Raw genomic sequence first — 27459 nt, 5'->3', positions numbered from 1 at the left:
CCAAAACTTCAGCACTTTCTCGGTACTTAAAAAAAAAAAAAAAAAAAACGGTTTCGTATTTGAATTTTCCGACGTTCGGTAGTTCTGAGTCAAATGGAAAAGCCAGGGAAATGTGTTTCCCGCATTACTGATTTAGAGGATGAAAAGCGTAGTTTGTCAGAATCTTCGCTAGATGGCAGTAGCAACTAAGGTTGCCAAGTGAGGTGACCTGCGCTTGTGCATTCTCTTCCCTGATACAGCGCAAGCTTTGACTCAGTTCACTTCAGTAGCAATAGGTGTTCCAATTTGGAAATATTTTATTATAGATAGATGCTGTATTGTTATAACAATATGCTGTTTTTAAATCTATTTAAAGGTGAAAGACCTGTTTTAAAGATTATTTTTTGTACAACTGTTCAATTTCAGAAATATATTTAACATATTTCTCCGTTGTTCAGTGTTGTAACACTATAGGCCTATGCATATTCATATGTTGCAGAGGCTTCAACTTAAAGGTTGTTAATGAACCAGGTTGTTCATAAACCATGAATTTGAAAATGAGGTCAGCCCTTGTGGACATTACGTTCCTGACCTATTAAGGTAATTTCAGTATCGTTAGGTACCGAGTTCTTTATCAGTATCGAGTATCGTGATACTAAACCTGGTATCGGTATCAAAGTCAAATTTTTGGTATCGTGACAACACTAGTGTGGCGCTTTTTTTAGTTGCGGCAGGGAAGCGCTGCAGCTGTACATACACGCTCGGCCATCTAAGTGTTACGACATGCCATCTAAATGTTACGACATAGTCAAGGCCTTGACGGGAAGCTGTCAGGACACATCCATGGCGACGCAACTAAGTCATCAGCCAGCGTCTCTTAGCACAAAATTGGCCATAAGTCATCTATTATTTATACGATCATCACAATATTCAGTACATCTGTTGGGTGAAGGCGTATGACCATGAGGACACAGCCATTTTAAAATCGCTCCATAGGGGGCGCGATGCTGCCAATGCTTGGACCCCTTCCAACGCCGCTTGCGGCTTTAATTCAGTGATTGTAATGCTGTTGGTACACAGGGGTGTAAAAAAAAATGGGATACATAAAATATCCTCTTGCAGAACAAAATGTACCCCATCAGAATTAAATCTATTCTCTTGGAGTAAAATGTGTGCTCTATCCAAATAAAAATGCACTCCGACAGATGTTATTTGATGGTAGCCATTTTGCGGTATCTCTTATGCAATTGGGCACGTATTTTTTGCCGCTTGTTTATGGTGTCTGGTTGGCATGGTAACCCTACATCAGTCCTTTATGGATGCTGCACATTTTGCGCTCTCTTGGTCTGGGAGTATTCTTAGCCAGTCCCCTGTCCCCGTTGCTCGTGTAACTCAGGATTCTAAATGAACCTGATGTAAAGGGCTTGAATCGCCAGCCACACCAGGCTGTATATTCAGCGAAGTGCATTTCATAAGGTTGGAAGGAAGGACCAATCATAACTTTATGATGTCACTTGTATGGCAAACTTGAACATCTTCCTCCTCCATCTTCCATTTTTTTTTGTCTTTACTCTATAAAAGTTTTTATTTTTGACTTTGGAAAAAAAAAAAATCCAGAATGTTACAGCGTGTTTATCTGGATGAAAGTGTCTGCGCATCAGATAAATTCGGCATTGTTGTGACACGCTGTTCTTTGCCAGTGTGGCACTTTCTGATTTGACTGAAGGCACAGCGTGCAGTAACTGTGAGCTAATGGGAAAAAGAGAAGGAATGAGACAAAAACGAGACGTTCTAGAGCCGGAACCCTGCAGGACGTGCTTCTCCAGCCGGCAGACATGTCCTTCAACCAGCAATTAGTACAGCGTGAGACTGTGCCACCAAGGAGGAAGTGATGTCACACACACCCGCACCGAGTCACCCAGCAAACCCACTGCAAAGTTAGGTGCTCAATTAGAAGCCATTGACTGGCTAAAAAGGTTGCACACCTTGTTTCCATGGCTTAAATTGGAAAGGAAGACATGAAAACCAGCAGGGACTATAGCCCTCCAATTCTGGATTCTGGGGACCCCTGCATATTTATGTAGTTTTCAACAACATTTTAGAGAAGATTTAGAGAAGCAGAACGATCAACTCTTTAGCCTGTCTCTTAGTTGAAGTTAATGTTACTTTTAAAAAAATGTGATTATAGTGTTCTAACACAGTTTAGGAAGTTTCTAATACCAGCTGATTTAGTAAATAGCATGGGACAAGTTCGCAATACAAGGATAGAGGATTTCTTCTGAGAGAGCCTCCCTGTTGCATTACAGCATAAATAATTTGACCTTCAATAAATTGACTGTGTAGACATAAACCAGCCAGTTTAGTCAATATATTCTCAAGGTTTACAAATGACGTGGTGTATAAATTTTTTTGTGAATTCGTGAAATACCACTCAAACCATGTGCAGCTAAATTATTTGGTCACATTCAAAGGATGAAGGGGACGCTCGATCACACCAACAACCGTTTGTTTTTGAACATGTGCATAATTTACACAGATTTATTTTAATACAAACCTTCAAAATAAAACAACAACATTGTTTGTTGTGCCCGAGAGGCATCGTTAACAGAGATTCTTCGCTGCGTATATATTTTCTCCTCTCCGCAAATGCCTGGGGTGTGTCGAAAAGTGCTTTTTAAAAAAAATAAAAATATTTTTACCGCTTCCAAATTCCAGTTTTAGCTCCAGTCTGTGGGGCATGTGTTTTGGTTTTGAGGCCCCCGACCCGGTAGAATTCGGGAGCTGGATGTAGGATGTTGACGGACAGGCACCCTCCCCGTGACCTGGTTTGTCCCTTTGTAACGTCCTGTTATGAACTACCCAGTGGGCGGCGGCCTAGCGTGGCGCTAAGGGAGCTGGGCTTTTAAATCAACAGGTCACTGCTGCACCCTTGAGCACAGGCACTTGACCCGAGTTGCCCTAGCGCACGCCCAGCTGGGTGTATGAATGGGCTGTGCGCGTTAGCGTTAGCCGCGTTGGCCGTTCTGAATGACACCATCTGCTGAGAAGCCCAAATGAGTGGTTCCTCAGCCGTTTTGCATGGGGGGGGGGGGGGCCACAATGGAACAACCGGGGACCCCTCTGACCCCACTCCTCACCTGGGAGCACCCCAACCCCGAGAGGGAGGGAGGGAAGGAGGGAGGGGTGTAAAGACAGAACCGGAGATTAGGAAAAAAGGGGGCGAGGAGGTGGAGTTAGGGGGGGGTCATGACCTTCGGCCTTCGGAGGCACGCTCTGCTTACCGTTCCCCAGCCAGTCACATGACACACGTGTGAGCGCAGCGCACGCTTCCTGGAGCGGGATGCCAATCGAAGCCACATGGTCCATTCTGCGTGCCCCCCCCCCCCCCCCCCCAGCCAGGACGCCCCAGACCTCGTTCACCTCTGGACCGCAGTGTTTCCGTCTGATTGGCTGCCGCCGTCTTCCCAGGAATTACAAAGCTTCCCTCATCTTAACTCCAATCAGACCTGCTTCCAGCGCTGTATTTGAAATACTTTCAACACCATTTAAAATTCCTGCAGTCTGACACCAATTTTCCGTAGATAGAATTCAGAAGTTTTTTTTAAAATATATGATTCCTACAATTATACATTTTTGATTAGGTAGCATGCATCATTGAAAATACCCAGTGTTTTTTTTTTAATCTAACCGGCACATGAAGAGTTAACATATTTTACAAATATATATTTGACCTTTGCAAGTCCGTTTATAATAATAATAACCGACCCTCAAACCGCCGTTTACGCTCAAGGGTTATAAATTGTTACTATGTAGGTGGAATACCTTAAACTTCCCCAGCAGTAATGAGCCATTTAACACCTTTAAAAGAGTTTAATTTGTAAACCCATTAACCGCGTATCACAAAGAAGTCAAACCTGAAAGACTGCACGCAATTAGTTGCTACTAATTCAAGTTTTGCCGTGTTGCAAAGAAACTGTTTTTTTTTTGTTTTTTTGTGGTTGCTTTTAATTTGTTTTTACAAATTACTTTAGCTCAGTAATCTTGTCTCTGTGCCAGATTGAAGGAACTTGCATTAGACCTGATAAATGGTCATTTACGTGAATGCCTTGGGGGAATGGCTGAATGTCCGTGAATGTTGCTCCAGGTGGAGCTGTGTCTCACCAGGGCTAGGATTTGAACTGGTGACCTTCTCTGGTGAAACCCTGTTCCCAAACTGACAACCCTTCTGCACCAACTCAAGTAACCCTTTAAGGTGTCAGATCACAAATACTTAACTGAACATTCTGAATGCTGATGTAACAATCACTACTAGTAATTGAAAGCAACGGAATTCTAGAATTCTTTAATAAAATAACATTCCAAAAAACCTACTCTTCAAATGGTTAATACTCCATGCTCCTGAGCCCAGATTGCCAATCCAAGAAAATTTCAAGAACTTTAGGAACTTGGGGAACATTCTGCTAAGATACCCATTTGGCTGTGAGATAATATCACGATGAAGCTATTCTCCAAACAGTCTTAGAATTTATTTATTGTTTGAAACAAGTTCCACAAAAGTGACAAGAAAACAATTCCATGCATGTCACGGACAAACATGCTGATAATGTCATGAAGGCTATGTGTCAATAGTTTCTACATTCTGTATGAAGGTACTGAAATGCCATATTTGTGGAACATTGCTAACTTTCCCAGTAAAATTAACACAAATGACCGTCAAGTTTAAATTATTTTGTAACTGAATTACAAAAAAAACATTCCTTCAATGTTCCATTAACGTTTAAGGAACATACCGGAAACTAGACAAATACACATTAGGAACATTTACCCTAACTTTCAATGTTCTGGGAATTGCATACGCAACATGATTAATCTCACGTTGGGGGGGGGGGGGGGGGGGGGGGGGGTAAAGCCTACACAAAAAAGAAACTCTGTTTTCAACACCAATTTATCAATCAGTCTCCATAGTCAGTAAGCCCCAATCACCATTACACATACTATGAGAATCTAACATTAGCATTATAATTTAAAAAACAGATGAGAAACCAGTCCCACATGTGCTTGGCCATAACAGAACACCCTGATAAAGGGCCATTATGTCTGTCTGCACAAATACCGACTCTTCAGCATAATGGTTTGGGAATGAGACCTTTTATGTCACAGGTTATGGGTTCAATCCCAGCCAGGGGGTGCTGCTATTGCACCCTAGAGCAAGGCACTTAATCGATCGCTGAGGTACTTAACCTCAATCGCTTCACAAAATGGCCAGCTGTATAAATGAACTGTATTCGTAAAAAAATGATAAATGATAGTGAAATTTACACAGATAAGTCGCTCTGGATAACCTGCACAGTCAAAATGAATAAATGAGTAAATACAGTAGTGTGAACTAAAATGTGGTCCCAGAAGAACATGGCATGGACAGCATCTTCCATATCACATTACCTCATCACTCTTTAAGTTAGGAAAGCAGAATTCCTGGAGGGAATCGGGAATCTCATTACCTGGACGAGAAGGAGCCGTACAGGCCCGGGCAGTGAACCCAGACATTTAGGGAAAAAAAGAAGAAAGAAAAATGACTGGTCATCCCAGGTGCAAATGCCTTCCCTCTCCATCTTCACCTCTTGGAGTTAAAACAGATACACAGCTTGCGGGGTGGGGGGGTGGGGGGGTTATGAATGAGGAACCCCCCCCCCCCCCCAACCCAAGACTGATGGAGTGAGATGATTTGCCCAGTTTTCCCCCTTTGTTTCCTCTGTAAAGCATCTTTGTGATGGTGTCTCTGTAAAAATTGAGAGCACGGGTGTTATAATCCAGTCCTGGCAGGCCTCAGTGCCTGCTGTTTTTAAATACTGCAGCATGAGTCATCAATTTAGATCACTGATTGGCTAAATAAGTGGAGCCCTAATTGGCCGATGATTGGAAGGAAACATCAAATCCCTGCAGGTACTGCAGGTGCCCAAGTCTGAAAGCTATACTTTATGACCCACAGTTACTCTACAGCAGTGGTTATCAAAAAGAAAGAGCTTTAACACATGTTAAAAAAACCTTAATTGAGTAATAGATTGGCTGAAACAAATCCAGTCTATACAGGGGTCCCCCAGGACTGCGTTTGCAAACCACTGCTCTGTAGTTGCTGAAGTGTAAAAAAAAAATGACAGTTAAATCTAGACTGCAAAGTTGCTTGAAAAGAAGTCTCACATTTGTGTCGGTTTCTGTTAAAAATAATTTTGAAAAAGGTTTTTATTTTTATTTCAAGAATAAAATAGCTGTGTAAGAACTGAGAACAAAGGGTTACAACTGTAACCATGGTAAAACTATATTCTGATATACGTGTGATGTGACAATTCTGAAGGATAATTTTATATTTTCCCAGCTTTGGGTAATTTTAGGTTTTAAACCTCATACTTCAGACAGAGTTTTAAACACCCACGTTGCCTTCTTTCATGTGAGGTAAACTGCCAGATATAATCCTATTTAAAAAAAAGCCCCACAAAACGGCAAACGATAATTTACGAAAATGTTACGAGATATTTATATTCACACTTCGAGTACGGAGCGTACTGACAGACCTGTGCCGATAATTATTTTTAAAACCTGCTACCTATAGACACCAGTAAACGTCGTGTAATCATTTACACATTCAATATAAACATCTCCTTTCGCCAATATTCATCAGGACCAAAATGATTCACTCTCGTAGTATTTAAACATTTAGTGTCATTGAAAATTAGCTGGGTGTTGTCGATTTTTCCAATTCCTAGGGGCTTAATGTGTTTCAGACATGTAGGTTATTTGGCCCAGGTCCGATTGCTAAAACGGAAAATGTCGTTTATCGTTCAGAGTTTTACTCGGCATCAGAGAGACGGCACCCCAGGGTCCACTGTAAGCACTTGGCGGTTCTTCGATCAAAAGCGCTGCACAAAATATATGGCCGCAATAAACTTCTGTCAATAACCGCAGGTCTGAGAAGTTAGCAGCGTCTGTGGCTCCGAATCAAGACGACCATAAAGCACTGTTCTTTTCCGAAATCCAACTCTTCGGGGTATCGCTCTAACGGCATTTAAACTATTTTTTTCCTGAACCTACTAGAATTTGACCTTTGGCACTCCGGTCATTTCTTGCTGGTTTGTTCATATGAATTAGCACAGTATTGACCTTTGATCTGACCCTGTAAAAAACATATGGAAGGATCTAATGCAAAAATGCTTAGTTCAGTAGAAGCATGTAAATAGTCCTTTCTTTTACTGTGTCAATAAGGGACACCAAAACAACAGGCATTTGCGATCAAGCCGAACTCTGATGCAATACAGCATGAAACATTTTGTCTCTGGTGTCGTTAAAAACTCTGCTAAGGAATTAACATTTGATCACATAACAACGAATAGTATAAATACTATTCAGTACGTTTGTGCCACTGTCATACATCAAGGTCTTTCTATTGCAGGTCATTGCAGTTTGGACCAATTAGAGCAAGCTAACAGGCATGTGTAATTTTGCGCGTGGGATGTCAGCCTGATTCATGCGACCTGTTCAATTAGAGGACTCTCAACCCTGTTATCTCCTCAAGGGAATGTCGAGTGGTCAGGTCGGTTCCCAGAGCTCAGCGTTTCAGCCGTACAGCTCTCTCCCCCAGTGTTCCCAGTCACCGGAACAAACCCGAAGAAACCCGTTAACGGGATAAGATGAAGAACGATCGGGAGGTGGAGTTTAACTTTCATGCGCCGTCATTATCAAGGCCACGAATTATACAGGCTCATTATTGAACGAATCATTAGCGCTGTTCGTCTCACATACAAGAACCGATACTAATATTTACATGCTGTTCCCACAAATCAATGTATCATTCATTATTATTTATGTCAGATTTGATCTTAGATGGACTGACTCTTAGACAACTGAGAATATACACGCGAAAATTTAAAAAGACACGTAGGCAACACCAAAGCAAGTAGTCTAACCCTTAATGATCTCAGAAACCAACTAAGGTAACAATCTAACTTGAATTACTTTCGTAAGACGCGTGATAGCCCTAATAATCACAACGTGATGGCGTCTGACAAGTAAATAAATTATGTATTGATCTGTTTCTGTTAACCCAGTATAAGTAGTACTTCTGCATTATACGTCCTCATGCTATCTGAAAAAAGGTACGAAAAAGTTCCCAAAAAGGTACAAACGCTTGTCACTGGGGATATACCATATAGGTATATGAAATTGTAGCACTAGCCACAATGCATAATTCATTTGTACCTTTCTCTCGGTTTATTATTATTATTATTATTATTATTATTATTATTATTATTATTATTGTTATTTCTGTTGTTGTTTGAATTAGGCATGGACTCACAGTAACCATGAAATATGAAGTATATTCAATAATACATTCCAGGTTGGACTTTGAGATGGATAAAAGCCAAACTAAAGGCAGTAAGCACGCTCGGGCAAGAACGTCCTATCTTCTCGAGTTTACAACTGATATCATTTCTTCTCTTTGTCATTCCCAACCACACTAAACGGCGCGTGCAGATTTAGCACGGTTTATACCAAACAAAATATATTTCATGACGTTTCAGCGCGTTGGAAAGGACCTTGCACATCCGCGGAGGCCCTCGGCAATCGCGAGACACAAAGCCTGGAGTTAATCGGTTCCCATTAAACAGGTTCCAAGAGCAAGTCCCTCCATTGTGAGGTGCGCTAGTCCCACGCGTCTTTCGACTTAAGATAAAACACTATCTGGTCGATGTCATGTATCAATGCACTCTTTAAAGTTTCCGCAAGAAATGCAATATGTCTTAAATGTGGGTTAGGGGAATAGCATTTGATGACTCTCCTTCATTGCCCTGTTAATAATTTATATGAATACCGCTGCCCACGTCATTACAACCGCTACACCAACAGAGGGAGCCAAATATGTGCTTGCAATACTGTTCACGGCATCATCAGAAAGATGCACAGGTTATACAGAAAGCATAGCATAGAAAACGATGTGCATATTCAGTAAATCAAATAGCGGTTGAAAACAAGCAGAACTTGACGGGCGATTATCGAACTCAAGTAGACTGTCTTGAATGAATCACTTTAGGCCTATAAACAAAAGGTAAAACAAGCCATTCATGTTCACCAATTTATACGAGAGTCCTGTATTTATGTTTATCAATAAAACAAAATCAAAGAACGTGGCACTCTTGAGAATAGTGTTTGCTTTAGTATGTAATAGTGCGTGAATTGGCACGACTGGCTTAAAATCAGCCCGTGAAGTGCGTCTTGCATTCCATTTCAGGGACAGCAACGTTAATGTTTTTATCACTGATATCCTTACATTAAAAAGTTATTCACCCCATGGTCCCCCTTGCCATTCTCTCCTCCCAGGATTGACATCACCCACTTCCATTTACAACCCCGACAAAGGCATTCCATCGTAAAACATCATCCAATCGCCTGCAAAAGTGGGCGTGATTTGCTTGCAGCACGTTCCTAACTGCCTGGAGTTTATAACACAGTACGTGCAGCAGCTTTGGAGAATGCCGTGCACCCGCAGGAGAGTGTACGTGGGATGTTTCTGCATGCAGGCTGTTTACTGATAACTTTTCTTCGCTTTGCCGGACTGTATTCGCATCTGCGTGGAGGCTCTTGACTCACACCACGGATTCGATGGGTAGAAGCGCGCGCCAGAAGCAACACAGGACTGCACTCGCGACCGCTATGCTTTTCTGCAGACTTATCATCCTTGCTGCGTCTTTGACAGGCAGCGCGTCGGCGCAAGTTTTTGACAGCTATGGATTATCGTACGCCCTGAGATCGGAACTTTCAGAGGATGCCATTCTGGTGGCTAATAACGGAATACACGTGCCGTTCGGGAGGTCCGTTTATATTGATCCGTTCAACGATTTAGTTATCCAAGTACAGCCAGGAGACAGATGCAGCATAACAGTTCTTGACAACGATCCACTGTCGCAGAGACCGGGGTTGCTTTCTCCCAAAAAGTTTCCCTGTGAATTCGGCCCTAATGACGTGAAGTACTCACATTTCGGCGCGAGGAGCCCTTCGAAGGACAGAGTGAAGTTGCAACTCAGGTATGACACTCAAACCGATACTGTAATTATTCCGTTCATGATAGAAGTCGAAGTCGTTTTCACCCAGCTGGAGGTAATTACTAAAAATATGCCACTCACAGTGGAAAAACTGCTTGGAAACAGTAATCCTATTGACAAAAAGATTTTAGAGTTCACCTTTGACAGAAATTCACAGCAGTGCAAGGTGACATCTTTAGCCAGTGGCAGTTCATTGCCCAGATACGGAAAACTTGTTGACGATGACAGGCTGGGGAAATCAATAGACTGTGATGAGTTCCTGAAGTCAGATTTCCGCTACCAGCACACATTCACTCTCAAGTCACCGAACAGAGATTATGTTCCAATGATTGTGGAATTACAGGACAAAGAGGGCAACCTGCTTAAACACGAGCTCTTCCAGATCATGGTGCGGATAAGGGAAGGGGGGGAGAACGCGGCCCCTAAGCCAAGCTTTGTGGCTATGATGATGATGGAGGTCGACCAGTTCGTCATGACCGCCCTAACTCCTGACATGCTGGCGGCGGAGGACGCAGAGTCCGACCTTGACGACTTAATCTTCAACATCACCTCCCCCCTGTCCTTTGAGGAGGGCTACATCGTGAGCACCGACGACAGGAATCTGCCCATCACGTCTTTTTATCAGGGCGACCTGAAGGAGCTAAAAATAGCCTACAAGCCCCCCTCCGTGGACTCCGACACTGAGAGGATTTTCCAGATCGAGTTCGAGGTGGTGGACACGGACGGCGCCGTCTCCGACCCCTTTGCGTTCATGATCGTGGTGAAGCCCATGAACTCGCTGGCGCCCGTGGTGACCCGGAACACGGGCCAGCTGCTGTACGAGGGCCAGTCCAGGCCGCTGTTCAGCGGCAACAACCTGCGGATCAGCGACGAGGACAACCTGGACGACGTCCGGATCGCCGTGATCGACGGGCTGCGGCACGGCGAGCTCACCGTCCTGGGCTCCGGCAGGAAGTTCTTCACGGCCGCGGACCTGGACGCCGGCACCGTCATCTACCAGCACGACGGCAGCGACACCTACAGCGACAACGTCGTCTTCAGGATGACCGACGGCAGGAACGAGGTGGAGTTCCTGTTCCCCGTCACCGTGGTGCCGACGGACGACGAGCCCCCGATCGTAAACGCCAACACCGGGCTGGTCTTGTTCAAGAACCAGATGATCCCCATTTCCCCTCTGGTGCTCAGCGCCACCGACATCGACTCGGAAGACTCCACCATTGAGTTCACCATCGAGCCGCCATTTTCCGCCATCGGGGAGGTGCTGCTGCGCCAGTCCGAAGCGCCCGAAGACCCCTCCTCCTGGAAGTTCAACGCAAACGATCAGATGTACGAGAAAGTAGTGACAGAGTGGCTCCAGCAGGACATCACTGACAGGAAGCTGTTTTACCGCCACACGGGGCCCCACATCACGGACATAGTCACGGATCAGTTTGCGTTCCGGGTTCAGGACGACAACGACCCTCCCAACCAATCAGAAGAAAGCACCTTCGTCATCAAGGTCCTCCCCATTGACGACGTTCCGCCAGAGCTCTTCCCCGGCACCACGCTGCATATGACGGTGCACGAGTACCAGCTGACGCACTTCCGCAAACACCTCCTGCGCTACACCGACCTGGACTCGGAGGACCGCGACCTGAAGTACACCGTCGTCCAGCCACCGACCGACACGGACGAGAACAGCCCCGTCGTCCTGGGGTCGGTCGTTTTGACGGAAAGCCCCGACACCGAGGTGACCGAGTTCACCCAAGCGCAGGTCAACCATCACAAAATCGCGTACAACCCTCCTGACTTGGAGCTGGGGATCACCGCCCATGTGGTGCAGTTCCGTTACACCGTCGAAGACAATGCTGGCAACAGCGTGGAGGGCACCTTCACCATCTTCCTGAAGCCGGTGGACAACAAACCCCCCCAGATTACCAACACCGGCTTCACCGTATTTGAACGAGGGTCTCACATCGTCACAAGCTCGGAACTGGATACCGTCGACCCCGACACCGACAGCAAGCAGATTTCCTTCGCTCTCAGCCAGCTCCCTCTTCACGGCCAGATCCAGTACTCCTTCGCCGACCTGAGCAAAGGGGACGCGTTCAACCTGGACGACATTTCCAGCGGCAAGATCTCCTACATGCACGACGGGGGCGAATCCACCAGCGACGCCTTCCGGTTGGACGTCAGCGACGGCGTCCACGTGGTGACGGTCAACGTCAAGGTCGTCGTGAAGCCCGTGGACGACGAGACGCCCACCATCAGCCTGCCGCCTGGCACCATCGGGTCGTACATAGACGTCCTGGAAAATGGCGCTACCGAGATCACAACCAGCACCCTCCAAGGCAGGGATGAGGACACCGACGACCTCATGCTGACCTTCATTGTCGAAGATCCGCCAGTCCTAGGGGAGATCCTGGTGAATGGGGTGCCCTCTGATAGGTTTACCCAAGCTGACATCATTAACGGCCTGGTTGTGTACGCCCACACGAGCGGGGAGATTGGCTTACTAACTAAGCTGGACTACTTCAACCTGACTCTCACGGACATGTCCGAGGAGTGGACTGTAGGGGGCAACAAAGTGAACGGCGTCCGTGTTGAGGTCACGGTCCTCCCAGTGGACAGCCAGGCCCCAGTGGTCACCGTGGGCCCTCAGTTTGTCGTGGTGGAAGGGGAGAAGAACGTCATCGATATCGGCCAAATAAGTGCGGAGGACGCGGACACGCCCAACGACGACGTCCTGTGCACCATCATCGTGCAGCCCAGCTCCGGCTACGTGGAGAACAGCTCCCCTGCTCCAGGCTCGGAGAAGTCTCGCTCGGGGACGGCAGTCAGTGCTTTCACCATCAAGGACATCAGAGACAGTCACGTAAATTATGTGCAGAGCATCCACAAAGGTGTCGAGCCAGTGGAGGACAGGTTCACGTTCAGGTGCTCCGACGGCATCAACTTTTCCGAGAGGCATTTCTTCCCCATTGTGATCAGTCCCGCTAATGACGAAAAGCCAGAGATCTTCATGAGGGAGTTTGTGGTGATGGAAGGAATGAACGTTGTCATCGACACGCCTGTTTTGAATGGTGCTGATGCTGACATCCCTTCTGACGAGCTGACGTTTATCATCACCAAGCTGCCCAAACATGGTTACATCCTAAACCAGTTAACCACAGGCTCGGTTCCGGTCACTAACTTCACCCTTGATCAGATCAAGGAGGCTTCCAGCATCGTCTACGAGCACGACGACTCAGAGACCACAGAAGACGGCTTTGACGTCGTTCTCACCGATGGAAAATTCACCGTAGAGGAAACTGTCGTCATCATGATAATCCCGGTTGATGACGAAACCCCAAGGATGGCCATCAATGACGGCCTGGAAGTCGAGATAGGCGAGACAAAGATCATCAGCGGAAAGGTCCTAAAGGCGACCGATTTGGACTCGGAGGATGACAAGCTGACTTACATAATTCGATACGGACCCGGTCAGGGCCTGCTGCAGAGGAAGATGCCTTCCGGGCTCGTGGAAAACATCACCGTGGGCATGAACTTCACGCAGAGCCAAGTGAACGAGGACCTCGTTGTGTATGTTCACAGCGGACAGGAGGGCGTCCGCGACTTGCTGAAGTTTGACATCACTGACGGCAGCAACCCCCTCATCGACAGGTACTTCTACATCACCGTGGGTGGCATTGACATGGTGTTCCCTGATGTGGTGAGCAAAGGGGTTTCTCTGAAGGAGGGCGGGAGGGTGACCCTCACCACAGACCTGCTCAGCACCAGCGACCTGAACAGCCCAGATGAGAACCTGGTCTTCACCATTACCCGGGCACCCGTGAGGGGTCACCTGGAGTGCACAGACACACCCGGGATGCCCATTGTGTCCTTCACCCAGATGCAGCTGGCGGGGAGCAAGGTCTACTACATCCACACCTCTGACGACGAGGTGAAGATGGACAGCTTCGAGTTTGAGGTGACCGACGGCTACAACCCGGTTTTCCGCACCTTCCGGGTGTCCATCGTCGACGTCGACAACAAGAAGCCCGTGGTGACGGTGCACGGGCTGGTGGTGACCGAGGGCGAGAACAAGCTGATCACGCCATTCGAGCTGACGGCGGAGGACCAGGACTCCGCCGACCGCCTGCTGAAGTTCACCGTCACCCAGGTTCCCGTCCACGGCCGGCTCCTCTTCAACAACAGCCGGCCCGTGGCCTCCTTCACCAAGCAGGACCTGGACGAGAACCTGATCAGCTACAAGCACGACGGCACGGAGTCCTCGCAGGACAGCTTCTCCTTCACCGTGACCGACGGCACGCACACCGACTTCTACGTCTTCCCCGACACCGTGTTCGAGACCCGCAGGCCGCAGACGATGAAGATCGCCATCGTCTCCGTCGACAACGGGGTCCCGCAGATCGTGGTCAACAAGGGCGCCCCGACCTTGAGGACCCTGCCGACGGGTAACCTGGGGTACATGATCACCAGCAAGGCTCTGAAGGCCGAGGACAGAGACAGCACCCAGGCCTCGCTCGTCTTCAGGATAACTCATGAGCCCGAGCACGGCTACCTCGTCGACCTGGGCAAAGGAAATAACAGCATCACCACATTCACCCAAGGTAACAATAATATTAAAAAAAACCACTTTATTTTAGCTGTTTTTGAAATTCATTTTCATAAGCATTCGGAAAAAAAACTGTACGCTTTAGGGGGTTTCTATTGTACAGCTAAAGTGAGGTTTTAACACACAGTGCAACCTTATAATTAGTTCTGTCTCCTTCAGCGAGGAGCTGTGCAGTTCTATTTTTTATAATAAGGAGACATGAACTGTGTTGAATATTTTAAGGAGCAGCTTATTAACCTTTGCTGTGGAGAGAGGCGCTGAGTTGCTGTCACTGTGTTAGCTTAAGCCTAAACTCATAATTGGACGTCTTAATGGAACAACAGATAATGTGACTTTCAATTTTCGCTTTGTGACCTAATTCTTAATTATTTCCCGCCTCGAGAAACGCTTTTAAGAGTTTTGTATACATTGTACTTTTCCCAGAAATGTCTCCAAGTAAAAAGACATTGTCAAGTTCAGATACTGGGGCCTATCAAAGTTTTACGCTGCATTGCCAACTGGCTGTGTGGAATTATTAACATTGCGTTCTGCAACTTATAATTTGCTAATTTATCTCGGCAGCACCCTTAATGACACTGGGAAAACAGCAGTGTTCGGGTGAAAACTGGCAGTTAATTAGTGTCATGGGAGTAGAGTGGATTTGCGAAAGAGAGAGAGGGCGAGAGAGAGAGAGAGACAAAACCGAATCCGCTTAGCCGCAACAGAAATGCAACCCACTGCTCAGTCCTCGGTGATTTTGCCTGGTTGTGTTAGGCGTAATTCAACCCACGCTCAACTTATTGAGAGCATTAGCCTTGACTGTTCGATATGAAGGGCGCTGACCTCCCGTTAGGGTTGCCAGATGCTCGGAAACACAGCACAGACTTGGGGGCAGATGACCGTTTGAAATGCATTAGAATTTTAGTTACCTAGAACATTCCTTGAGATAATGAATAGCTGAATAACTACTATTATTGGTTAGTGACATGTCTTGCTCAGCGTCATAAAAAATGTTTCAAATACAGTATATATTTCACCCTGGTCTGATACAGATGCTAAAAAAAACCTCACCAAGAGATTTTGGTTCTGGGCCCCATGCAAAGATCTCACATTGGGGCCCTACCACCCAAGAAAATTCTGTGTTCTATTTTTAATAAACAAATTTTTTATTTTTTTTTTGGGGGGGGGGGGGGGGGGTTCCTGTCAAGTCAGGGCCCTTGGAATCCCCTTAACTTCCGCCCACCTTACGGCACCCCTGTTTTTTTTTTGTTTTTTTTTTACTCCTTCAGGTTCTGAGCATTTAAAGAAATGAAAAAAAAAGAAAAAAAAAACCCTGGGCTGCCCAGTTTTGTTAAGGCAGGATAGCGCCGTGGACTTAACGCCACTTCTGGAATCTGGATCTGCTCTCAGCGTTCCTGTCTGTCATTACAGGACCAGTCGTCTGTTATTTCAGTCGTCTGTTATTCTTTTCACGCCTATCTCACGACGGCATGTTAATTATTACTGTTTCCCCGAGTGTATTACACTGTATGCTCTACTTTACGGCTTGTTTGCACAGGAGGGAATTCAAACATTACTTAATTAATGGGCTGTTTTGGGGATTGAATCAATGTTGATTAACAGCCAGATGATGAATAATTTATTAGTGTCTCACAAAATCAAATACGGTATTGCAGAGGAGGACTTTGAAAAGACCACCCTCAACGTTCGTGCCCAGAAGTCCAACTGATTCAATCTTTGAATAATGTTAGTGGCTGAGATGAGAATTCAAACCGGTGTTCATTTTTAATGCACCGCCCCATTAGCACAAATTTAAAAAGCATTTGAAAGTACCTCATCATTAATTTAACAGCTTGAAAATGAAGTTGTGCGTCTGTCCTGGGCAGGAACCTGATTTAATAGAAACGTTTAAAATGACTGACTTCATTGCGCTTTGTCACTATTATGTCATGCCAAAGATTTGTAATGAATATCGTGAAAATTTAGTATTACTCGTATAATAAACACCTGACATGTAGAACAGGGGGGCGCATGTCCGGTCCTGGAAGGCTGTTCCATGTGCTGGTTTTTGTTCCAACCAATTACCTTAGTTTTAGTTTTCTGACAGCTCTATAAATTGTGCTGGCACACTCCTGTACTCGAGCACAGTAAAATCTTTAGGATACACTTGCAATGTGCAGCTGTAAGCCGGCACTCAAATACAAATGTCATATCAAAATGTGATTGAGGGAATTATATAATTAAGAACAGAAGTTGGCACAAAACCCTGAAACGCATCATGTCTTGTTACACACACCCTGATTTAAGATAAACAGTTTTTTTTTGTTGTTTCCTTGCATGAAGTTGATGTGTATGTGCTTCCTCTTCTTTAGCCGACATTGATGATATGAAGATCTGCTATGTACTGAGGGATGGAGAAAACGCTACCATGGACATGTTCCACTTTTCTGTGGAGGACAACGGTAGGTTTTTTTTTTCTTTTTTCTTTTCTCCAATTTTCAGACTTCACAAAGCCCGCAATTACAGCAAGGTATCGAGCATTCCTTTCCGTCGTATCACTTTTTACAGTGATATTTAATTTAGGGTTTTGTTAGAAATGTTCAAAATAGACATTTTCTCTCGAAAGGGGTTATATTTCCATAGACGCCAGTGAGGTGACACAATAAAAAAAGATGCCTCAGACCTATTGTTTTTTTTTTTTGTGAGAGAAAGCACTATTATCTGACCATTTGAATGTGACAGATTTTGGAGAAAGCAGTCTACTCTTCTGAAGTGTTGTAGATGAAAACACTAATGATGTATTAACAGGAAGTGAGATATGGCTATTGGCGACTTGCTTTGTCTATGCAATTCCTTACGAAAAAGGAATTTTTGTTGAAAGTGGATGAAAAAGATGTGAACAACTGTGTCCTAGAATAGGTAGGGTTTTTTTTGTTGTTGTTGCGAATCAAAGATACAGCAACAAACAAAATAAGACTTAAAAGGTACCACCTTGAAGTTATGGTAGAAGAAAGCACAGCTGTCTTGAGTGGGTCTGCTTTGAAATGAGAGCTGCCTCTGTCACTCAGGAATCTTCAGTTTCCTTGATGTTTTCAAGGTTAATGCATCCCTAGATAGACATATTTTATAAGAAGGATATGTCACGAACCTACTGTTGAATGTATGTGAATAAACACAGGTAGAACACTGCCTTATTCAGGCATCCATTTCAGAGAGACCAATGTCCTTTTGCTTCTCTCACCAAGAGATGTGGAATGAGAGCGAATGAGAAAATGTCTGCAGGTATGTCAGTTTATACTTGTGCATTTGTGTGTGTGCGTGTTTGTATGTATATGTGTGTGTGTATGTGCATGTATGTGTGTATACATGCATTTGTGTTTGTGTGTGTGTGATCATGTTCATATGTTATTATCTCAAGGCAATGGACAGGCATTGTCCAATTAGCTCTGATGTCAGGAACTCCTTTTCTCCACAGGAAGTCTCATATTAGTCGTAAACTGTCATTCTCTGAGACACGGCCCGTTGGCCTGCAGGCTAGGAGGCTGAAAGGGCCTCTCTGCAGAGGAACATCTCATACTTCAGACCCTAGGCAGGAAAGCAAGTAATTAGAGCCTCCAGTACCGTGTAGCGGTTTCTCCTCGCGGCAAAACCGATAATTAAGTGCAATATTAGAAGGTCCTTTCGGACGGAAAATGGGTGATGTCTGAACACTTCGTCACAGGAGAAACAGCTGGCTGCGGCCATCTGTTTGTTTGCCGCTATTTTAACCCTTTGTTCCCGTAGTTCGTTATCGTTCTGTTGCTAATGGAAACAGTCCGGTGCACGTTCCCATTGAAGTGTCCTATGAGCAGTGGTGCTCTCTACGCCAGCAAGGCAGTGCTGGCGCGCCTGGTTCATACTTGGCTTGGTACCGAGGGGATCAATTACAGCAATAATACATTTTAAAAATATGTATAAATAAAAATAAAAACAGTGGCAATCTTTGACCTTTACAATACAATTTGGGGTGGAGGTGGGATACATTGCTAGGACGATTTCTTGTCACTGTCCACCTCAAAGGAGCGTACAGCAAATTACTCTAACTGACATAACTAGAAATAGGGCATAGGCTACAGGTTTTATATGTATTAGGCTACCTGTCTCTCAGCGTTACGGAAGCGGACGCCTCGTGCACCCTCTCCGCGAGCAGGCTGCAGATTTCTTGAATTCACGGAGATCGCAACGCCCTGCAGTTTATGTTACGGTTGACTTTCCCCCCATTTAGACCTCTTGTGTTTGACATTTACTGCAAGAGAAGACCCCCTTTGCTTGGAGGTGAGCCTAATCAAACAGAAAAGTCCCGTAATACACATCCATTTCAGGACTACTTCACTGTTATGGGTGGCTCGCTCCCCGTGTTCAATTTGCGAGTTCAGCAGGCCATTTGAAGGGTAGCGGCTTTCCGGAGCCTTTATAGTCTGGGGAAGTCGAGCTAATTGGCGGATTTAAACAATCAGTGAAACTCCTCTCGTTTTGGTTTAAAGAGCAGCTTCTGATCTGAGACGTCGCTGATGGCGTTTTCCCCACATTTTTATTTTTTTCTCTTCACTTACTCTTGACTGGATTTACTTCTGAAATAAGCATTTTTTAAATTACATTTTCTTACGAATGTAAATGCAATACGATACAATGTAGGCTAGTTTTCAAATGGCCCAATGTTTTTTTAAATAATTTATTGTGTGTCAATAGGCTATAGTATGTAATAGGTGTACTGTATATTAGACACCACATATGTTTAAGGTTGTTTATTGAATTCAGTGTAATAGCCTAACCAAATTTTAGATGCAGACAGATTTTAAGATCCAATTACTCGTACGTTTTAAAGAAAGCTTGAAGTGAAATTTCAATGTATGAGTACGTCCATGTTTGACAGCCGTTCATTTCGAGTGCTCAAGGGTAGACCTACATTTTCGTGTTATTTTGATTTTCTGATAGCTTTTATGGGTAAAAATGTGGATGAGAAGGAGTACTTTTACTTCGAAATAAATTCCTTTGGGGGCTCATGGGGATGCTATGTAGTGATCACATCTCTTCTTTACCGTTGTCTGCAGCTCGTTAAAGCTAATGGCACCATTACAGGATGCTCCCAGCTCCGTAGAATGTGAAACAGAGTGACATGCCTTCGGACAGATGTTCAAATTTGTTAATGATTTAGCCAAACAATTTAAATGCACTGGCTACAGAAATATTGTGCTTAGTCTTGTGCTTATTGCTGACAGTATAATCATGGTTAAAAAAGAAAAAAAAAATACAGTGCATTTGTAGCATGTAGAAGAATCTCAGGGGGTAGTAGTTCAATAGTTCAAATGCTCTGTTATTCTACGTTCGCCTTTCTGTGTAACAAGCCGACGTGCTGCTATGTTGCTGAGGTTAAGTGGGGCCAAACTCTGGTAAAAAAATATGTACTGTGGCATTGTTAAAAATAGAGCCGTGTATTTTAGTATGATTTATTTATTTATTGTCAGTACGCATTCGCTTTCTGCGGCTCTTGTGCTCGCTCGTGATCAGGGATGATCTCTGCGGAGGAGAACACCGACGTGCTTATGGAATTTTCCTGGGGAAAAAAAGACAGATGAAAGACTAACAAAGAAACTCTTCGGCTGTGATCTCGGTATTAATCGACAGCTTGTGTTTCGGTTACTTGGAGACCTTGATATGAAGCGGTTGTCACTTTGATGTGATGTCGGTTATTTGCTTAGATTGAAAGTTGACGGTTTTATTTTAAACCGGCTTCCAATATCCGAAGCACGTTGAGACGTGGGCCTGCCTCTAGGACCTGGCAGAAGCCTTGGTTGACGATGTATTCTTTCATTAAAAAGGACGTCTTAGTTGATCCCTCTCTGTTAGAAGTCCAATTAAAAGCTGCCGTTGTGCCATTGTCAATCATAACTAGTCATTGTAATTAATTACCAGCAGAACAAAGATTCATGTGTGATATTCAAATCAGTGTTTTTTTTTTTGTTGTTTTTTTTTTTTTTTTTTTACTGTACACTAGGTATAATGAAACATGCTTTGTATGTGTTGTCATCAATTACTATACATTACACAATGTATGTGCTTGAGTTTTGTAGTTATTCCAATGACCTTCAGAATGCACGTGTGCATTGCTATGGTTATAAGCATCTGCCAAATAAATGTAATGTATGCTAGCCCAGAACTGTCACTCAAACAGTGAGCTGGGATTCAATCAGCATTTGTCATTTACTTCAGCTTACAGATAAACATAGGTGCTGCACTTGTTATGCACAAACTCAGCTTGGCGAGATGAAGATGTTTCTCGCCGTTAAGTGTTAGTCAAAGCTAATCTCTGCCATTTTCTTTCAAATAGTGCCTAAGCCTATTACAAGTAATCAGACTGACCGCCCATTGCTTACGGATGGGTTACAGAAATGGGACTGTTTGGTGCTGCCTGCTTCAGTAAATGGCACCTTATGTTCTGAGCGCGTAGCTGCTCACCGCGACAGCACGCGGGTAACCCAGGAGGAGCGGGGAGCAGGGAGCGGGGAGCGGGCAGCGGGGCAGCGCGTGAGCCGCAGTGTAATTGGGTTGCTAATGATCTGCAAAGGAAAAGAACATGTGTTCAGGTAGATACACTGCTAGATGTGTGAATCCCGGGAGGGGGAAAATGCCAATGTAAGACATTTTACCTTGTTGCTTGGCAATATTAATCCCATGCCTATATATGGATTATGGAATATATAAGTAATTAACGTTACGGATTGCCCTGGATGGGGGTGTGTTTTAAATCAACGTATACAACGTGTTTCTAATGCGCTTTAACCTGCTTTAATGAACTGCTTTATTTGATTTAGTGCTTAGTGCAAACACCAACTCTCCACAACCAGGCTCAGCCTTCACTGAGTCCTAGGTGGTTCTGTTGCACATACTCTGCCACTATGTGGAAAAAAAAGCTTTTTAAACCGTGGTATTTATTCTCCAAGTCTCTCAATTAAAGAAGACAAATAAAACCCTAAAGACCTAGCAGTCCTTCTGTTCCCCTTGTATGCAGCCCGGGAAGCCTGGTTCTTCTGTGTCAAAGAAAAAACAATGACAACAAGAACAACAAAAAAAAAACGTGTTCACTTGCTAACGCAAAAGGACGTGAGATGTTTGTGTGGGAAGCGCTTCTGCGCTGGAAACTGTACGCCGCTCGCTGTGGGCTCCAAACCGCAAGCCAATTACGCACTCTCTCTCTTTCCCCGATGGCGGGTTTGCGGTGCAGACTTTATCTCTCTTATTTTCCAGAACGTTCTGCTTGTTTGTCTGGGTTGTCTAAAGTGTGATGTGGGGGGGGGGGGGGGGGGGGGTAAATCTCTGAATATCTCTCCTATAGCCTGTGAAATGATCTATTGTTCTAAGGGGTTGAAGCATTTGTTTGGCTCTGGCTGTAATAAGCCTTAAAGCCTAATTTACTCACTGTCTCACTCTCTCACTCATTCACTCACTCACTCACTCTCTCATTCTCTCACTCATTCACTCTCTCATTCACTCTCTCACTCACTCTCTCATTCACTCACTCACTCACTCACTCACTCACTCACTCACTCACTCACTCACTCACTCTCTCACTCACTCTCTCACTCACTCATTCACCTGACAGTTACACAGTACCGGTGTTCTGATAATGAGAAGCCCTGCACAGAGCAGTCACAGCCAATGAGCTGGATCCTTTTTACTTTCAGACTTCTGAGGAACAGCTCAGGGGAGAGAGGCAGAGAGAGAGTGAGACTGAGAGACAGAGAGACAGAGAGAGAGAGAGAGAGACTAAGACAGCGAGAGACAGAGAGACAGGAGACAGAGATAGAGATTAAGCGAGAGACAGAGAGGGAAAGAGAGAGAGAGAGAACACAAAGGAGGATGGAGGTCTGGGCGGTTTCCTGTACAGGAGCAGAATCCCTAAATCTGTCAGCAGAATAGTGCTGGAGTCTCTGGCTGGGGGGGGGGGCATTTTCCCCTCTCCTGTCGGTACCCTAAAGCCCAAGGGGATAAACTGCTTTTATTGCTTCAGTTTCAGAGAAAAGGCCCCTTTCCTTGCCCACACAGGGCGAGTTGCTTTAGCACAAAAGAGGATGTTTGTTCTCCTGACTGACAGTCTCTGTTGTTGCTGGAGGAAATGGCTGCTTTAACACAGTAAGACCATCCGTCCGTCGGTCAGATTGTATTTACACACGCGCGCGTTTTTACAAAGGATTTGTCGCGGTGCGCTTCACAGGCCGACCTGGCCTAAACCCACACGCAGCAAAACCTGACCGTCCTGCTGTGTGCTCACGAGGGAGAAAAGATTCTTTCTAACAACGGTCCATGTGGTCCATGAGCATTTTTAACGTACCGTTCTGAAAATAATGCACGGACAAGATGCAGTGAACATGTGCACCGTGAAATGGTTAGGTGTTAAAACAACACCACCAGTGTTATATAAACTCTAACAGTGTTAAATCAACTCTAACAGTGTTAATATGGGGCCGTTTGAGGCAATGTGTACACATGTGCTTTTGCATACTGCACACATACTATGTATTAGAGCAGGGCTGCTCAACCCTGTTCCTGACGCTGTACCCTCCTGTAGGAATTAATTTCAACCCTAATTTGGCAGACTCGATTCAATTAAATAGCAGGTCAACAACAACATATGCTGTCAAACGAGGTGTGCTTTGTTATAGGGTTGGAGTGAAAACCTACAGGATGGTAGAACTCCAGGAACAGGGTTGGCCAGCGCTGAACTAGAGTGTAAGGTGCTCTATTAGAATTTATTTTACACTGAATATTTCACACTGAATATTTGTGTGTGTGAATAAAGTTGATGGTGGCGTAGCTACTGCTAATTATTCTGTCTGTATGTGGGATGCATACAGGCCTGGACCTGGGCTCGGTTGTTAATAAAGCTGAGTAATACAAATTGTTCTTCATAACGATCAAAGGGGCCAAACGTATGTCTGTGTCAGGTTGAATTTGGCTTTTGAGTATTTCAGTATTTCAAATTTGGCATCCAGACCACCAGGTGATTAGTCTTGCTGAAAGAGGTCATTCTAGGATTTATTTGCCGCCTTGTGTAGGCCTGTGGACGTTTGGCCTGAGCTGCAGCAGGACTTTGGACCCTAGAAAGGCTCCTTTAGCCTGCATAGAGAGAGCTAACTCTGAGCTCTATCCCTTGTTTAGACGGTGGGAATTTCTCGAAGGTAGGCACAGTGGAGAGGAGAACGCAATCTCCGTAAAAGACCCGATACCGCGTGTCTCCTCAGCTGATTGGAGGAGGCCGTTTTTGTGTCAGCCTATCAGTTCTCTCGCTCTGGAGTGTGTCATTGGGAGAGCCGCAGCAGGCGTTCCTGCGGCCGGTGGATGTTTGAACGTATTCCGCCTCTGCCTGAACGTCTTCTGCCTTAACACCGCTCACATTAACGTTCACTTGTGCTGTGCTCATTACACTTCGGCTAATTTGAAGGTAGAGAGAGCCCTGTACGATTCAGACGCTCTCTCTCTCTCTCCTTAACGCTTTTTACTTAGGGTTAGGTTACGTTTCAATTGGCCGGAAGCGGTGCGTTAGAGATCTGTGTGTCAGTGGCCGGGGCCACCCACTCCAGCGCCTCTCTCTGGCGGTAATTGGTTCCGTGGTGGAGGGGTGCGATGTCGCGACGCGCAGGGCGGGGCCAGCGGAGCGGTGCCTGCGGGGGATGAAAGAGTTTTGGGGGACACGTTGAGTACCACGTCCTGGAGCTTTGTTTTTTGTGGGGTTTTTTTTTTTGGGTGGGGGCAGGAGGGAAGGGCGGAGCTTCTTCCGTTGAAATTTCTAGTCTGTTCACATGAAATGATTATTAAATTATTGCTGTTGGCTTTGAAGGTTTCCAATCGCATGAAGGCCACTCACCTCCATAATCCTGCAGAGAGAAAGAGTGAGTGTGTGTGTGTGTGTGTGTGTCCGTGTGTTTGTAAGTGTGTGTGTGTTTGTAAGTGTGTGTGTGTGTGTGTGTGTCTGTGCAGGCGCAGGAGAGGAATTTGCCTGTGTGTGGAAACGCCAGGTCCAGACTCGCTCTCTGGACAAAGCTGTCTCCCCCCGTCTGTTCCTCCAAGCACTCCTTAAACCCCCCCCCCCCCCCCGCCCCCCCCCCCATCATGTGAAAGACAGGGAGCCCTCAGGGGGGTTCTGTGATGTGAAACGGTGCCTCCGGCCCCCTGAAAGCAGGGCTGTGCTCTGCCCGTTGAGCACTAAGAGCGATGTCACAGTTTCGGTGCCCAGTGTTCACCAAAAGACCCGTTTTGCATTTGACTTTGCGGGGGCACAACTCTTGTCTGGGAAAGGTGGAGAGCTTACCATTCGTCAGAGTTCACACTGGAAGGATTTCCTGGGAGTTTGCATTTCCCTTTTTAAGTATTTTTTAGCGTTTAGCGGATGTTTTTAGCAAACACTCTCCTGGATTTCACAGCCTACATTCTGACATGCGGGACCTGGAGGAGGTGGCACGCCCAGCTGAAGCACCCAAAATAACGCACCCTTTGATTTAGGTATTCAGCATTTAGCACACGCTCTTATCCACAGAGCGACTTTCGCGGCTCTTACGTTTTTTGAACGCGGTCTGTTTACCACGGGATATTTCCTGAAGCAGTTCAGGTTAAGTCGGTGTCTCAGCGGCACAGCGACGTCACGCCAGCTGGGAACTGAACTCGCAACCCCTGACCTACAGTCTCAGTTCCCCTGATATCTGTGCTACACATGTGCTGGTTAATGTGTTTGTACTTTTTACACAAACCAGACCCCCACATTTTATATCAGGGATAGTTAGCCACAACCCTGGAAGTCTGCTGTGCCTGCTGGTTTCTGGAGTGTGTTTTGGTAATTAAAGTGCTAATTAAGTCTCTGATTGGCTGGAGTTCATGCACCTTGTTTCCAAGGCTACCAACTGAAAGGAAACTGATTGGAAAAAAACCTGGTCACCACTCCCACCAGGGCTGGACTTTTCCATGCCTGTTTCATATCATACATTCTACACTGTAATCTGGGTGTGTGCTTTTCATCTTAGGACAAACGGAAACAACAGTATATAAAGTGCGATGTGTTATTTTCGTAAACCCTGGACAAGTTTTGTGACGTCCCACAGAAATAAGGAGAGTTCACGGATGTTTGAGACCGTCCCAGTTTTCGTTTGACAGGCGATACATCTTTTGGGTTCAGGAGAGTAGTGGTTTGCAGGTACGGGGTGACGGAGGGAAAGGAAGATTCGCTGTCCTCAGCGATCCGACGCATCTGTCTCCGGCAGGGTCAGGGTGCGGTTCACGGTTCTGCTCTCTCTCTCTCTCGGCAAAGGGGGTGTGTCAGCGCCTCTGGGAATTTTTTTGGAGAGGTAGCTGAATCGACCGCTCCCAAGATCCTCTACCGTCCCGGCAAAGGAACTAGAACTTCCGTTTGGGAGGGAGTTTTGTCGTCCGGAAGGCCAGAACGCCTGGTGTGAGATATCCGTGAAAGGGAAAATCAGGAAAGCAAAGATGCAAGATTTCCCAGAATTCCCGGAAGCGTTTTCCCACAATACGCAGTAGAGCATCCCCTTTTTAAAAAAAAACGGAAAGTCATGGGGTGAATAGATACGTTGACACTCTCTCATACTAATAATGCTGAGGTTGTTCCAGGAGGCAAATATTAATGCAGAACAGCGTGGAAAGTGGAAACCGTGTGTGACATCTGCCTCCAGGCAGCAGCAGGTCGCGTTTAATGTGATCTCCTTTAGTGCCCTGCTCTTGTGAATCAAGCGGGTAAATGAGATGCGCTGTTTCTCACGGTGCAGTGCAGTCTATCCAGAAATTAATTGTGAGGAGTTACGGCCCGATGTAACCGTAACGCGATTGGCCGTGTGCCGCCCACTTCCTGTGGCAGCGGGATTTGACTGTCACCAGAGAACTGGCACCCGCAGGGACTTTTTCCTGCACCCCCCACCCCCCCCCCGTCGCCCCCCCATACCCCATGCAGTCGGGGGCAGAGAAAGGGTCAGGCTGGGATGATTAAATCTCTCTCGTTTTTTTATTCAACAGTATTTCAGTTGCTCGTTAACGTAATTATTCCTGTAGACCGCAGATAATGTTTCTTTACATACGTACATGAATGGAGACCCCAAGTGCCCCCTTAAATGAACTTAAATGAACTTTGGACGTTTCCCCCCTTTTTTGTGTTTTTTTCATTCGTGTTGGGAGGGTCAGCAGTCAAGGAGGAGGGCAGGGAGGGGGATTAGGGAAATGCTGATGAAACAGGTTTTCCTGGAAGATTCACCCCTGTGCTGCCTTTCTGAGTCTGTAGGAGCCAGGCACAGGAGCTCTGTGCGTGTGTGTGTGTGTGTGTGTGTGTGTGTGTGTGTGTGTGCATGTATGTGTGTGCATGTGCGCGTGTGTGTGTGTGTGCATGTATGTGTGTGCATGTGCGCGTGTGTGTGTGCGTGCATGTGTGTGTGCGGTTGTGTGTGCGTGTGTGTGTGTGTGTTTGTGTCCATGTGAGTGAGCATGTGTATGTGTGTGTGTTTATGTGTGTGTGGTTGTGTGTGCGAGCTTGTGTGTGTGTGTGTGTGAGGTTGTGTGCACGTGTGTGTGTGCATGTGTAGTTGTGTGTGTGTGTGTGTGTGTATATCTTTATGTGTGCGTGTGTGTGTGTGTGTATATCTTTATGTGTGCGCGTGTGTGTGTGTGTGTGTGTGTGTGCGCGCGCATGTGCGCCCCCCCCCCCCCTTCCCCACCCATCACACTGCCAGCGCTCAAAGAATGTGAAGGGGCTCATGGGAGTTATAGCTGCAGGACCTACTG

General features: G+C 45.7%; 1 protein-coding gene across 2 annotated transcripts in view; it reads left to right on the top strand.

Moving 5' to 3' along the window:
• The first annotated feature begins 9490 nt into the window (after nt 1–9490).
• Nucleotides 9491–27459, top strand: part of LOC118235271 (FRAS1-related extracellular matrix protein 2-like) — a 75827-nt gene continuing 57858 nt past the window's right edge. For both annotated transcript variants that reach the window (XM_035432447.1, XM_035432448.1), the window contains exons 1-2: nt 9491–14662; nt 17019–17108. In XM_035432447.1, coding sequence (XP_035288338.1) covers nt 9631–14662; nt 17019–17108 — 5122 coding nt within the window. In that variant the 5' untranslated portion in view covers nt 9491–9630. The remainder of the gene's footprint in view (nt 14663–17018; nt 17109–27459) is intronic.

This window comes from Anguilla anguilla, chromosome 9, assembly GCF_013347855.1.
Source record: "Anguilla anguilla isolate fAngAng1 chromosome 9, fAngAng1.pri, whole genome shotgun sequence".
In the NCBI taxonomy this organism is placed as follows: Eukaryota; Metazoa; Chordata; class Actinopteri; order Anguilliformes; family Anguillidae; genus Anguilla; species Anguilla anguilla.
Note: the sequence above shows the minus strand (reverse complement) of the source record. Positions and strands in the feature narration are given on the sequence as shown.